This window comes from Melospiza georgiana, chromosome 1, assembly GCF_028018845.1.
Source record: "Melospiza georgiana isolate bMelGeo1 chromosome 1, bMelGeo1.pri, whole genome shotgun sequence".
NCBI classification, from domain to species: Eukaryota; Metazoa; Chordata; class Aves; order Passeriformes; family Passerellidae; genus Melospiza; species Melospiza georgiana.
In genome coordinates, this window is record NC_080430.1 from 109,299,128 (window position 1) to 109,314,098 (window position 14,971).

A 14,971-nucleotide genomic window follows, 5' to 3' on the forward strand; every position below is an offset into this window, starting at 1 on the left:
TTAAACTCACTCCACCCTGTGCAGGCAGCTCTGCCTGCCCACTGCCTTGCCCCTCTACATGCTGGAGTGCAGTGCAATCCCCCTCTCTGCTTCTGTTGGCTTAAACCAGACCCTTGTTATTTTAAACAGGATTTTATTGTATTTAATACATTATAAAATTTGAAAAAATTGTAGGAAAGCAGCAGATTCAAACCAGAGCATCTCTACCAAATATTAATTATTCTGGCCCCCTTTGAAAAACACAAAACAAAACAACAAAAAAACTCATTCAAAAGAAAAGTTAACCTTTCACATCTGTGAGGGCTGACAAAAAGTGTGCGACTTCTGTACAAACTACATTTAAAATTTCAGCTTTCCAATGCAATGGATGGTCGTCTCCTGAACACCTGCCCATCCACCTCTAAAAAAGACAGACATAAACCTCCATATGCAAATAAAGTTGAGTCAAGGTGTGTACACATTAAAAAGTGGATGGCTGTTTGGCAATGAAAATGGGTGAAGAACAGTCCATGAATCCCCCCCGGCAATGGCTTGTACACCGTTAAGTGGGCCCGGGAAGGGCCTGGGACACTCAATGGCCATCACAGCACCAACCTCATCTACCACATTTTGTCATTGCATTTCCTACCCTTTGACATATACATACATATATATATGTACAGACATACATATACATACATATTTTTTTTATGTGTGTGTGTGTTTTCTTTTATACCTTGAGGTTATTATTATTATCACTACTATTCCAAGTGTTCCCATATGAATTCAGGTGTGGTCTCTATATTTGATATAAATGTGTCTTTTATTCAATTTTAGTTCCAGGACTTGTTTGGAGTCCAAACTGCACATGAAATGTCCCCCTTTTTGTTTTTCCTCTTTGTTTTCCTTTTTTTTTTTTTTTTTTTTTGCATAAAGAAACATGTCCATTTTAGTCCAGAGGCTCTTGCTTTATTCGAATGACAGAGGGTGCACGAGATGTCCTTCTGAGTTCTCGTCTCAGTACGTATTCACTGAATTGGGAAGAGTCCACTCCACCTCCACATGAGCCAACAATCTCAAACCCTCTTTGCTGTAACCTCTCAAGTACCTGCAAAAAGAGGAAACAAACACCAATGTATAAGTAAATTAACAGATTATTTGCAGTGCAATGATAATAACTGCTGTTTTCAAACGGATTCAGTCATGGGGAAAAAAAGTGGTTACACAGCTTAACTGTACTGGATTGATTTCTGCTGACTATGGCCACTGAGCAGGGAAAAAAAAAATGAAGAAAAATTTATTTTATTTTTTTAGTACTGTCAATAAATCCAGTCTTCTTCTGCCCACAGAAACAGGACTAGAAAAACACATTCTCTGCTTTACAGAATTTACAACACAAAAGGGCAAATACATGATTGCACAGCAGATGCTGAGCAAACACCACAATGAAATGGTGACAGTGTAGATAACAACGGTCATAATTTCAGAAAACCTACCATGATATTTACTAGAGACTTAAAAACCAACTCTTTGTTACTTCTATCATCATCTTCACCTGTTCTAGGCTTCCTTTGCCTCGCCTGTGAAGGTGATTTCCTGGGATTTACCAGGGTCAGCCTGCTAAACCCAAGGAAGGGGCTGATGCTCCTGGACCCCAGAGGATGTGGGACCCTCTATTCAGACCTCACAAGGGCTGTGCTGGAATCTGGTGCCTATCATGGCTTCCCCAGCTGTTTCACCAGTTGTGAAATTGGCTTGCATGCATGCTGGGACAACACTGGCAAGCAGAATGGCAGAAGACTGCAAAGGACTAGGGCAGGGGAAGAAGCAAGCTGAGGTTTAAAAATGCTTCAAAGAAGACATGCCACATCTTTACATAAAATGCTTCAGGTTGGCAAATGTCTTTCCAAAGTACTTGAGCATGGCTAACTGCACAGCAGTCATATAAAAAAGGAAGGGATAGGAAAAGAGACCTGGAAACAGTGATCAAAACACATGTGATCTTTAGCTTTTAACAATAGATGCCAAAATCCCCTGCCTCTGCCCAGATGTGTCAGTGCGAGCCACTGGAAAAAAGAACATGAGAACTTGGGTCCTGAGAAAAAATGTGGTGGAAATAACTCTGGAAACTAGCTCAGCCTTGGACAATCCATTTGGTCTGTACCTCATCCTTCAGGTCTATTGGTAGTCCTTTCCTGTCTCCCATTTTTATTAGTACTGGGAGGTACTTATATCCTCCCATTAACAATGTGGGATCATTACACAAGTCTGTACATATTTTGCCACTCTAACTCAGGTTTTTCACATCAGTAAATATGCTTTGTAATTCTTATTATTCTTATTTGTGCAACAAAAATGTAAGCCTCAGAATAAGTGACAAAGTGCTGAAGGACACAACTGCCTTGATAACTGTCATATGATATAGCTAAGCAGTCATCCTTGAAACTTCTTTTCAGCTGTAATCTGACATCTAAGGCTGTCCTAAATTTGCATTAATCTCGATGACAAACAATTTTGATGTTTCAGCATGACAGTCAAGGCCAGTAAGAGACAACTGTCCAAGCATAGCATGGGTTAGATAGGTCTAGATAGGTCTCTCTGGAGCCTTGTGTTAAGTGCTAGCACAGGTGTAGTGCCTGGCCAGCCTTCAGTGTGCCTCAGTGCTTCATCTGGACAAAAAGAGGCTCAGGGGTGACCTTCTAAAACTACCTGAAAAGAGGCTGTAGCAAGGTGGGTGTCAGGCTCTTCTACCAGGAAACCAGCAACAGGTCAAGAGGAAATGGCCTCAAGATGCACCAGGGGGCATTCAGGTGAAGTTGGACATCAGAAAGAATTTCTTCACCATGAGGGTGGTTCAGCATTGGAATGGACTACCCAGGGCAGTGGTGGAGTCACCATCCCTGGAAATATTCAAGAAATGACTGGATGTGGCACTTAGTGCTGTGGTTTAGTTGACGTGGTGGAAATTGATCAAAGGCTGAACTTGTTGATCTTGGAGATCTTTTCCAGCCTTAATGACTGTGATTCTCTACCTGGACAGTGGGACCTGGCAGATGAAAAGATGCCAAGCTCAGCTTGCAAGCCTGTTCTGTAAAAGAATTCACCCATGAGCCTGCAGCACTTAGGAGGTGTGTTTAAGTCAAACAGCACCAATTGTGCCATTGATGATTTCGCATGGGAAGTGCTGGCTATGCAGGATGTGTTAACTAGGGGCAGGCAGGTGTCTGAGGCTGGTTGCTTTTAACCAACAAAGGATAAAAACATAACACTAACTCTGCAGTTGATTATAATTATTCCAGGAATTACCTGCATTTGTCTCCCAGATTTTTTCTTATCCCTTATCCATTTCATAACATCTACTGATTTTAGACATTGCTACATTGCATCATAGAATACTTTGAGTTTAAAGAAACCTTTAAAAATCATCAAGTTCAACCCCTCTGCAATGAGGAGGGACATCTATAACTAAATCAGGCTGCTCAGAGCCCTGTCCAGCCTGACCCTTGAATATTTCCATGGATGGGGCACCCACCACCTCTCTGGGCAATCTGTTCCAGTGTTTCACGACCCTCACTGAAAAATTTTCCTCCTTTTATCTAGTAAAAATCTACCCTATTTTAGTTTAAATCATTATCCCTTGTCCTATCAATTGGAACAGGTCTCTACTATGCTATAAAAAATCAGGAAAAAACACTGGAAGTGCAAGTGAAGGGTTTTCCCTATGATCACGGAAAATTCTAACACTACTGTAGTTTGTTTGCAAAGAGATTTGAATTGATACATAAATTAAATGGAGATACATGAATTAAGTGGATTAAATGGTGATACATTAATCAAATGGAGAAAGACAACTCGACACACAGAAGTTAAGTAACTTGCTTAAAGCCTCCAGCTGATTCTGCTCACCAAAACGCTCCAGTGACACGGAACAGGGTCAGCCCCTGGCACCTGGCCAGCAGCTCCCTTTCAAAAACTGCCCGTGTGACGTCCTACCTGAACTGAGTTGAGGTGACAGTATCCGTTCAGCGGGAAGCGGATGACGTGTGTGGAGTCGTGGTTCCAGCCGGCGTTGACAGAGTTACACATCACATCCCCGATCTCCGGGAACACCTCCTCTATCAATGACTTATCTCCACTCAGCGTAATCCTCTCGCCCAGATCTGGGGCCACTCGCACCACCAGGCACTCGCAGGACTTTGAGAAGCGGCCGCTCTCCCGGTCCTGTTTCCACCGTTCCATCTCTCCTAGCATGGGCTGAAGCTGGAAATACTTTGCTTCTTCATATAACAAGCTGTAGTCCTGAAAGACACACACACATTAAGAGAGGCATTGCTAATGTGGTGCTTAAGGTAGGTGGATATTCAGGCCGACGCTGCTCTAGGTTTGGAACCCTTTGGACAGAGCTCCTCATGACTGTGTAGGAAGGGGTAATAAAGTAACAGTGCAAGCAAAAAATAACCATCAGCTCTCGGGGGTCTCTGTGGTCACAATGACCCCGAGATATGTTAGTCTCTTTGCCCAGCCTGGCAGCTGAAGAAGGAGTCAGGATTCTTCTGTTCTTGTTCTCAAGGTTGTTTATTATTTCTTATCTATAACACTCTTTCTCCGACCTGCTGAGGTCTGTCTGGCAGGTTGGGTTGAGGCACACTGACTGCCTTCAAAGGTGGTGTTCTCTTTTATACTAAAAACTATATGTCCATTATTTACAATAATTTCCCAATACCTATCACCTATGTTAGACAGTGTGTTTCTACTCTAAACCAATCTAAAAGTGTCAACATCACCCAGAAGATGGAGGCTGAGAAGAAGAAGGAAGAAGGACAAGGCACGCCCAAATCCCTCCATCTTGGCTTCTGAACCCACATTCTAAAAACTCAAAATTCTACATTTTCACCCTGCGATAGTTCACTAACACTCTATTCAAACTCTTGTGGCTTGCACATCTTCATACAAAGTTGGTAATTGTTTTTTCCAAGGGCTAAAATCGAAGGCACAGGTGTTTTTGACTCTGTGCCAAGGTTTCCAAGCCCCCTGTCAGGGTTTCAAGTCCTCCAGGGCAGCTAGAGAAATTTCCCAGATTCCAACAATCAGCTATTTGGAACACAATGAGTATAGCAGCACTTGCAAAAGTAAGGCTATGCTTGCTCAATTCCCTTCTGCAAAAAAAAAAAAAAAAAAAAAAAATCCCACTTTTCCCCATATTTCATCCCCACAGTGATGTCATATAATAATGATCTCATTGAACAGATGGAACAGAATTCAATCAGGATTCAGAAAATTCATCACTAGGATCCATTGTGTCTTACAGCAATACTAGCAGGCATTATAACAGGTATAAGAATGTAAATGAGGAAGCCTGCAATGTTTGTTAGTGTAAAATGATTCAGATATTTGCATAATGTTTGCACATATTAGTGCATTTTAAAAATTAAGTATTTTTTAATACTTCCCTATTTTGCCACTAGTACTGTTTACTACATCATCTCAAATGCCAGAGCAGAGGGAATGCATTTATAGGCATAGCCACTGCAGAAGTAATTTAGAACTGATGATGTGGAGTCTGCCTACTGCCATTTTTTAAATTTAAAAAATGTTTTTAAAAAATCTTATTTTTCTAGGTGTAAGAGCATAAAACCATTTGGAAAATATTTATACAGAGAAAAGAGATACATAAGAATTAGGGATGAGAGAGAAACAGAATGACAAGAGAAGCCTGGTAACAGTCAGTATGGTCCTGAATTTGAACTAGAAACCAAATACTTGATGAGGACACCTAAATCATGGTAAAAATACTAAATACTGCTTACATTTATTGTGTAACAAAAAAAAGTAATGTAACACATATATTTCTAAGAAACAAGAAACACTGTTCATTTTAATCACTGTTTTTTTTGTACACCTTAAAGCATAACTGGGGAGGACACCCCTTTGAACATCACAGTTGGGTGAACTTGCCAGGAATTACATTTTTAATTTCAACACAGCTACAGTATATTTATGTGTTTAAAATGCTCTACATATGTAATTTCTTAATATTGCATGAAAGGTGGCTTTTCCTTTTTCTATATTTCTGATTACCTGCAGGAGAAGTGCCGAGAGCAGCACAAAGCCATGCTAAGGCTTCAAAAGAAGGAAGTGATGCTTATCTGTTTTCTCCAAACTCCACATTTTTCAGGGAGATCTGCCCTTGTCACTAGGGGAGTAGCAAGGATGTGTCTACAGCAGATAATTCAAAGCTTGCTGAAATACAGCTCTTGAACTCAGCCTCACACCTGTTATGCCCAAATGCCTGAAAAACTGTCTCAGCTAGGAGGGGAAAAGGACTGAATACCAGTCCTGCTGCTCCATCCCTGCCTCATCACCCATCACCTCTCCTGTCCAATCCCAACTGCTGCATTTCCTGCAGTGAACCAGGTGGTCATGAAGTGAAGGTAAGGATGTGTTCTGACTGAAGACCCCACATATATACCCTCATACCTACTAGCAGATAAACTGCATGGATTCTGAGGCTCTGCCTCTGTAAGCTTTGTCTGACATTGAAATACCACTAATTCAATTTGTTACTAAAAACTAAAAAAAAAAAAAAGCTAAAAAAAAAAAGCAGTCACTTTATTCAAGTTTAAATAATAAACATAGAACAATTCATTCCTGACTAAAACTCCAAAATTAAATTTGCAGTATGCATTCAAGAGTCTGAGGGAGAAAACAGTCTATGACTTAATGCCCAAATATTACCATGTGTGCAGTTTATTTTGTCAATATTGTGATTCACACACCATTTTCTGAATTTCAGTGTGGGAGTGGAAACTGGAGCTGCTGCAATCATTGGGGAAGCATAAAATTGGATGAAAGGACAAATAATCAGTAAAGCTCATGAGCAGTCAGTTGCAGATTGTCGCTTCTGTTTCCAAGAGTATGGTACAACATTTAATTTCCCTGGGTCAAATCTGGCAAGGTTGCTTTATTACCACTATAGCCAGGAGGGGAAAGTTTAATATTGATGCCACTCTAGGAAAGGAAGACACCACTTTAGCAACCCCATTCTTACTTTTGCCATGTACCTGAAATCAAACACCATACCCTGCAAGTCCACCTTCCCTCTCCAGGCCTCTCTTTTGACTACACACCAGATCCTTGCTTTACCGAGGTGCATGCAAAACACCCAAGTCCCTTGAAATCTCACCTTGAAATCATCAGGAATGAGGAGTTTTGATGTCCTTAAGAAATTCAAGATATATCTGAACATCTGCCCATCTCTGTCGATGAAATAATGCTGCTTGAGACTGTCGAGGACAATGGGCTCCGTGCCATCGAAAAGCCGGCCAATTCTGGAGAGGAAACAAGAGACAAGGAGCACAGTCAGACCAAGCTCTGCTCAAGAGCTGCTCAAATAGCCCAGCACTACAAAACCCTCCCATGCACACTTCACTGAAGCAGCTCTGTGGCTTTGTTTCATTAGAAAAGGGCTGGTTTCAAACCACTGTGTAAGCCACATATTTCCAACATAGCCTCATTAAGTTCCAAGCAGCACAGCTGGGGAGGTGGAAGGGAAGAAGCCAGGCCAGCAGCCTCTCCCACTCACCTCACTGCCCCAATCTGTATCTCATAAGATGACAATGCCTCAATTATTTTGGACACCTCTTTTGATAGTCCCCTTCAGCACAGCCCATCCCCTCTAGATGCTCCAACACCCTGAACTAACTCATTCTGTTTTACAGAGCACTTAGGGAACCTGATTTAGTTCGGATTGCATAGGGAACTTGATTTAGTTTGGATTTAGTTTGGAAACTGTACCTGGGGAATAGTTTGGCTTGGTTCTTTGCTTAGTTTTCACTTGTTTTTAAACTCAGGTCACTTTTTGGATACTATTTACTGCAACCAACATTAGGGCAGGCACAGCTAAGGTGAGGGGCAGCACATAGTGGTAATGTAAAGACGGGGGTGCAGAGTTGATAACATTTCGATGTGAGGTAATGCTTTAATGTAAAAGTTAAGTGCTTGTGGCAGGTATCAAGCAGAACAGTCAAATAATACAGAAAAATGTCTCAGCTTTTAGACACCACCCACTGACCACCAGAACCACACAGCCACTTAGAGAGCCTCCTCTTGACAACAGGTCTTGCAACATCAACCACTGAGTACACATACATTTCTGCATGTGGGCCTCCCAAACCAGCTTTAGTTAGAGCAATAGGAAGGGCTGAAAAAGCCAAACAAAACCCTCAGAGTGACACCAAATAAATGTTTTGTTACTGCACTGGGGCATTTGCAAAACACTCCTGAGTCACTGGTGGTTTCCCAATGAAATGAGCAGGAGTGACTGGCAGGTCTGATTTTGTGTGCCTGTTCACATGTCTGTAGTGCAATGTGGAAGCACTTTTTGTCAACAAAAAGTCACAGCACACTGTTTTTGTTTTGTTTTAAAAGCAGTGAATAAACAAGAAACCCCCACTACCAGCAATAAAAAAAAGCCACCAAATACTCAGAGGTGATCAGCCCTCCTGGCTGCACAAAGCCCCCCAGGCTGAGATGCCCCATCCAGTGGCCAGCAGAAGGGGATGTCCAGAAGGGATTCAAGAGGCAAAAGACAGAAGTGGCTGCCAAAGAGGGGGAGGCAGCAGGGCTTGCAGCAGGGCCTCAGGGAACTGCAGAGGGGCAGGGCTCCAGGCAACCATACACTGTGTTGCATCAACAGCCAAATATCCTCCCTTTGAAAATGGCACAGGCAGCCCAAATTGAGTTTGGAACAATGTCTGTGCCTGGAGCAGGTATATATATACGTTGTGAACAGAATACAAATCTCATCTATAGCTTCTCACCAGCTGGGAGGAGACCAGAAAACAAATAAAACTCCATTAACCCCAGCTGGCCATTTACAATTCTGTAATAAATGCATGAACCAATTCAAGTTGCATGAAATCTGTAACATATAACAAATTAAATATATTTTGCATCATGAGCAGGTACAGAACACTTTTTTTTCAAAGCCATCCCTTGAACTATTCGAGCTTTCTTCCTCAAAGACTTGTTACTGCCTGCCCTGCTGCTCAAAAGCTGCGACAGCCCATATAACACAGGCTCCTGTTCACGTGGTGTATGAGCCACATTTTATGTCTAATATGGAAGTACTCAGCATTTAGAATTAATTTTCCCCCATACTCAAGCATGACATCTTCAAATTTATCACGGAATTCACACACAAAACATGTATTTGGCCAAGTCAGTCATTACCGAAATGTATAATTGTAATTGGTTTCTGCAGCATTTTCCTAGTTCTAAATTACTTATATAATTACATATTTTAAACCTCTAGGCTTTTTGTCTCCATTTTATTAATTGTTTAGAGAAGACAAGATAGTATCAGAGGACGGAGCCTTCAGACAAAACCATAATGCTGAGGAGAGTGCTCAGCCACTGGGAGTGCTACCTGGGACCTGAATGGTTTTGGGAATGGACTGGAAGTGTGAACAGAAAGCGCTGCCTCGGTGCTCTGCTGCTCTGCAGCAGCAACAGCAGCAGCAGCAGCAAAATCCCAGGAACTGCAAAGTCCCAACTCCCTCCTGACTCCCCTCCCAGGATCACTCTGCAATACACTTTCACATATTAAAACAGCTTTGGAAGGGTAGACCCCCAGCAGAGACTTCTGTAAAGAAAATTTTTTTTTTTTTTTCCTTTTCAGATGGAAAAACGTAGATTACAGCATCCTTCATGTGGCCTTCAAGGAAAAAACCTGAGGTAAGATGGGATCCAAATCTGGTGACATGGTCCTGGTTCCTAATCTGCATTTGCTACATCCATCAGGAGAAGAGACTGGGCTATGCCAGGATCTAGGGAACAACCAGCATCCTCACCTTCCAGCATCCTCACCAGGAACTCTTGTGTTCCCAAGGCCACAGTGGGAAGCACTCTCTCATGCCTCCCCTGTCACCTCCTCTGTACAATACAACTTGATCACCATCCTTCCTGCCACCCAAAGCTTTGCTGGCACTCCTGCTGGGTCTCACTCTGGGATTATACATGCTTAAGAGACACCAGTTTGCTAGCACAAGAAAGGACTGGTAAGTCATTGTAATTTCACTTCCCAAGAAAACCTGAAAGATGTTTTTCCCCATCTTCTTCTTGACAATGTTGGCTGATGACTGGCAAAGACACCTTTCTGTTTTAAATGACAAATACATAACAGCTGAATGGAGTTTCGAGACAGGAGAGCACTTTGAAGGAGGCTTGCAAAATAAGATGATAATTATATGCAGAATTAGCCAAATATCAAGGGTAAAGGATAAGAAACTGTAGTCCATTTACAAGAAAATGTGCTTCTGAAATATTTAATTAAAACTAACAGGCGGGAATTTTCCATATATCAGGAAAATTAACGTCCCATGGGTTGAAAGTGTGACCTCCAATGGGTAATAATTAATGTCTGTGGCTTTATTCCTTTATTCATCATATTCCACTGTCAGAAATCGAATGCTTCAAGGGTTGAAAATATAACCAGTGGAAAACCCTGCTTCCATGTGAGAATTTGGTTTTACTTAAAGGACACAAACTAGGTATAGCTACAAGCCCTCATTTACTGGAGAAAAAACAACAGGGAATGGAAAATATAATTGTTTTAATTCCATAAAATACTACAGAGATGGATGTTCCCACACATCAGCACTCCTGTAACAGCATTTCTATACCAAAAAGCTAGCACAGGAAGATGATTGCTTGTAGGATTTCTCAATTTCTTCAGAAAAAAGTCCTACTTGTCAAGCATAAAAATATACTGTCTGCAGCAGAACTGTATACATAGTGTGCTTATAGCCTTGATCTCTCGTTGTATAAATATTTAAATATATTATTATTATTATACACATAAAGAGAAAAGACTTCACTTTAGTATATTCTGCCTCAGCTGGAAATGTGGGAAAGCAGCAATAATTAGGAACAAGATGCCCAGTAGTAATTAAACGAGTCAATTATTGCAAAACTCTCTTAATGCCAAGAAAAAATGACAGAGTTCTACCAAGTGTTTTACTGGCTTCACTGGACAGAGCTAAAATTCTTCATTTCTGTAATCAAAAGGATCCAATGAACATGGAAAAGCTGCAAGCCTTGATGTTTACAAACATGCAGAATATTACATTACTTTCAAACTAAGGTAAAAATAAACATTTCTCCTCTGAGAAAATACAGGTTTCTTATAATTGAATATATTCAGCATATAATTTCTTCTATTAACATCTTTATCAGAGGACACTACAAACTAACTGAAAATATTTTGCAATACACTACTTTCAACAGTTCTGAGCTGTCAGAGTTCTGTGCGCCCACGTCTTTCACAGAACAAGAAAAAGGGAGGAAAAGTGGTGAGAAGTCCTTTTTTAACCCATCAGAGGGGGCTGTGCAGCAGGAGGAGCAGCAGTGGTGCCCTGGAACCTGCAACCCCACACTAATGGCAAGGCAAGTAACTGTCTGGATCTCACTGAGGGAGGATATTCAGCAGCTAGCAAAGAGCAAAATACTCATGAAAACACATTTCTTTCCCTCTAATGATGAATCACATGACAAAGTAAATGTATTTTATTTGAAATCTTACTCATCTGGTTGGAGCCACTGCAGCAAAGAAGTTTGGTCCTTAAAAGTTAAGTGCAAGTTTTATTTTCACATCATTATATTTATGTGGCTAATGGGAATGCTTATTTAACACTCTGGAGTGTGAGGAGAGTGAGCTGTAACGAGCTTTTATTTTTTTTTCCTCTGCAACTTTTTAGTTCAAGCCATCCTTATTAATTTCTTTTCATTTTCTTTTACTGAGTGCTCAAAGGCAATTTGCATAAGAGTCCATTATAAATGAGATCTGTTTAATGGTATGCTCATCTCATGGCTATTTAATTTTACTTCCTCGTATGTCTAAATTATATAATTTTGCACTGTCCCCTAGCAGCTAGTACAGTTGAAGTGGTGTCCATGCCAGTGAGAAATGTTATCCTACCCAAGTGGAGAATTATGAGTTCCTATTCTTTTTTTCCAGAGAACCACTTTGACAGTATCAACCTGCTTTTATTTTTTGAATAACTCACATAATTTGGATCCACAGAGACTGAATACATAGCAACCTTTATAATTCTGCATAACAAAAGTTGGCTCATAAACATAACAGAATACATTTGCAATTTTCAGGAACATATATTACGAAAACCACATTTTAACCAAATACCCTGTTGTAATCTCTTGCTCTCAGTGCTATTGTAATTTGTTCTTATCTTTTTCTTCTTACATTTAATTTAAGGTTTCATGTCCATGAGTCTCAAGAATTTCTTGGCACATACAGTTCCTACATTATGAGAAGATGGATTAATACAAATAATTATAAAGCAAAGGTAACAGGGGAAAAATGCATTAAAACCTAAAAGCTCATTAAACCTTCTATAGAAAAAGTATTTATATAGGAGCCAAAATTACAGAGAAGAAGAATGTACGGGAAGAAGTATTTAAACACCAGTTCTTACAAGATGTTAAAAAAAAAAGTTACATGGCATTTTAAAGAGCCAGATAAATGCCAAATCCTGAGTAAAAGGATGTCAGACCTTTGTAGAAATATTTGCTAAAGATTAAGGAACTGAATCATTTACATGAAGAAGATTTCAAACATCTTAAGATTGTTACTTCAGCATGACAGTAAAAGAAAAGGTGGGGACAAGCTCAGAGGGCTCATAAGGCATTTAGAAGGAAGTGAGATAGACAAAAAATGGTGAATAATCTTAAAGGCAGAGCAAAGTAAGCGAGGAGCAGATGGGAAGGATCTGAAATGATGAGTGACAGGATATCATCAGGGAATACACTAGAGACAAAAAAAAAACCAAAAAAACCAAACAACTAAGAAAAAAGAGAGAAACATGGGATTTGCTACAACCTGCCTGATCAGAGGCAGCATCAGGAGCAGAGATGAAAGCCAATGAGACATATTACAAAATGAACTAATAGCTGCTGGATCTAATCCAGATGGACAAACTGACACATTAACTGGAAAAGTATGAATTGCACAACATGGTGTAGTCATGTTGCAGGAATGCTACTGACACGAGAGCAAACTACGTCTGTCTACGCCACAGATGAGCGTGGAGAATGAGAGACAGGTATGGAAATGACAGCGGAACAAACGTGGACACATGGGTCACTGCAAACACAGGGGTGCATTAAAAAATGGATGGCCAAGGATCCACAAGTCAGTAGAAACACCCTAACCTCTGTTTGCCCGAAATGGAAATTTTTCCAAAATAAACTAAAAGCTGTATTTTCCCTCCTAAAGAGGTGACCTAGCCACCTAGGAGTTTCACACCAGAACTAATGATTACACCATGAAATAGAGCTAATACAGCAACTCCCCTGGTGTACAGAACATACCGGTGGGCTGACAGTCACCCTGGTGGGTGTAGGGTGCCCGAATGTCCCACAGAAGTCAGTCCAAAAATGTAGCCTCTGTCACTGGCGTCCTCGGGATGTTCAAACCCTCATTCCCAAACCATGGAATCAGGACCATCACCTGCCCAGACACAAAGGGCACTGGTAGAAATGCTGACATTTCAGAACAGAAAGGAGTAAATGGTTGGGATGGGATGTTGAGAGCTGTTGGCTCATGACCAGAGAACAGTATTTGCAGGTAGATGGAAACCATCTCCCACATTGCAAGATGGTAACAAGGGTGAGACCAGGAAAGCACTATCCCAGACCATGGATGGGCCAGGGAGTTTTTGTTTACCATATTCCTTCTCTCTCTGCTCTGGTGAACCAGGGAGATGCAGAACTGATAAGAGGAACAGGCCGAAACCCTAATCTGCATTTTTTCACACAAGGCTGGGCAGGTAAGTGTTTTAAAAGCAATTTCAATACCGTGTCAGCCAAATCTCCTGGATCTTTAGGCTGCATTACAGGCTTCAGATGTGGTTGAGAGGGGTCTATCCACTGCTCACCAGTTGTTTTCCCACCCCAAACCAGGATCTTTATACCACAAGCCCCATCACTTTTAAGAAAGTGAGATTCCTCCATCTGACAGACACTTCCCAAGACATGTACAGACCATTCACTTAAGAGCTGAACTTGATGATCCTTGTGGATCCATTCCAATTCAGAATATCCTGTGACTGAATACATCCCTGATCCTCACAGTTTTGCTTGCCTTCAGATACCAAACACACCTTCAAGTACTTTTGCTACCATACAGATACGTCTCCAGAAAACTTAAGCCTTGCAATCCCCAATTTGGGGGATTGCTTGTCTGTTTCTTCAGCCAAGCCACAGACTGGTGCCACAGCCCCTCTGTTCCTCTAGGACTTTGAGACACTTCTGGGAGCAGCCAGCACCCTGAGTGACCCACCTGCCAAATCTTGGAGACTCAGAGCAGGGCAGGAGGCTGCAGATGCCTGCCATCATCCCTCTCATCACAGGGGGCAATTCACTCAAGGTATTTGTGAGGACATCAGGCAATAAGGAGCTACACACATGGGCTTCCCTGCACACCCAGAGACTATAGCCACAGCTTGAGCACCAGGATTTTAACCTTTTAAAATGCCATCTCTACTATTCTTTCTTTTCAGGCTTGTCCATGCACTGGATATAACGAAGAACAGTCTACAAGCCTTTAAGCCCCACATCTCCTACAGTGTTTGGTATCTTGCAAATAAGTCCTTAAACAACTTTCTAGTTTTCCAGAGCATATCAAAACCACTTTTCCTAAAATCACTTAAACCAATGAAATGTTAAATCAATTATTCATGCAAATACTTTTGCCATCTCTGTTTTTTGTAACCAAGTTTTCTTGGCAATGATAACATTTCACAGAAAAATTAACAAATACTCTCTTTGCTTGCCAAGATGATTTTACTAAGCTTGAATCCGATTTCATTGAGGTATGTTATTTGTTTTATCTTGAGGGAAGCTGCCTATTAAGTTAGTAGCAACCGTGTCCTTTTGCTTGTGATATGGTTATTACTGAGTTATCAGGAGTACC

The 14,971-nt window shown here is 41.1% G+C and overlaps 1 protein-coding gene across 1 annotated transcript in view; it reads right to left on the reverse strand.

The window, feature by feature from the left end:
• Positions 1–861: 861 nt before the first annotated feature.
• KCTD1 (potassium channel tetramerization domain containing 1) overlaps positions 862–14,971 on the reverse strand; it is a 68,252-nt gene continuing 54,142 nt past the window's right edge. The window contains exons 3-5 of the mRNA XM_058023931.1: positions 7,163–7,307; positions 3,973–4,278; positions 862–1,087 (exon numbers count right to left, since the gene is read on the reverse strand). Coding sequence (XP_057879914.1) covers positions 929–1,087; positions 3,973–4,278; positions 7,163–7,307 — 610 coding nt within the window. The 3' untranslated portion in view covers positions 862–928. The remainder of the gene's footprint in view (positions 1,088–3,972; positions 4,279–7,162; positions 7,308–14,971) is intronic.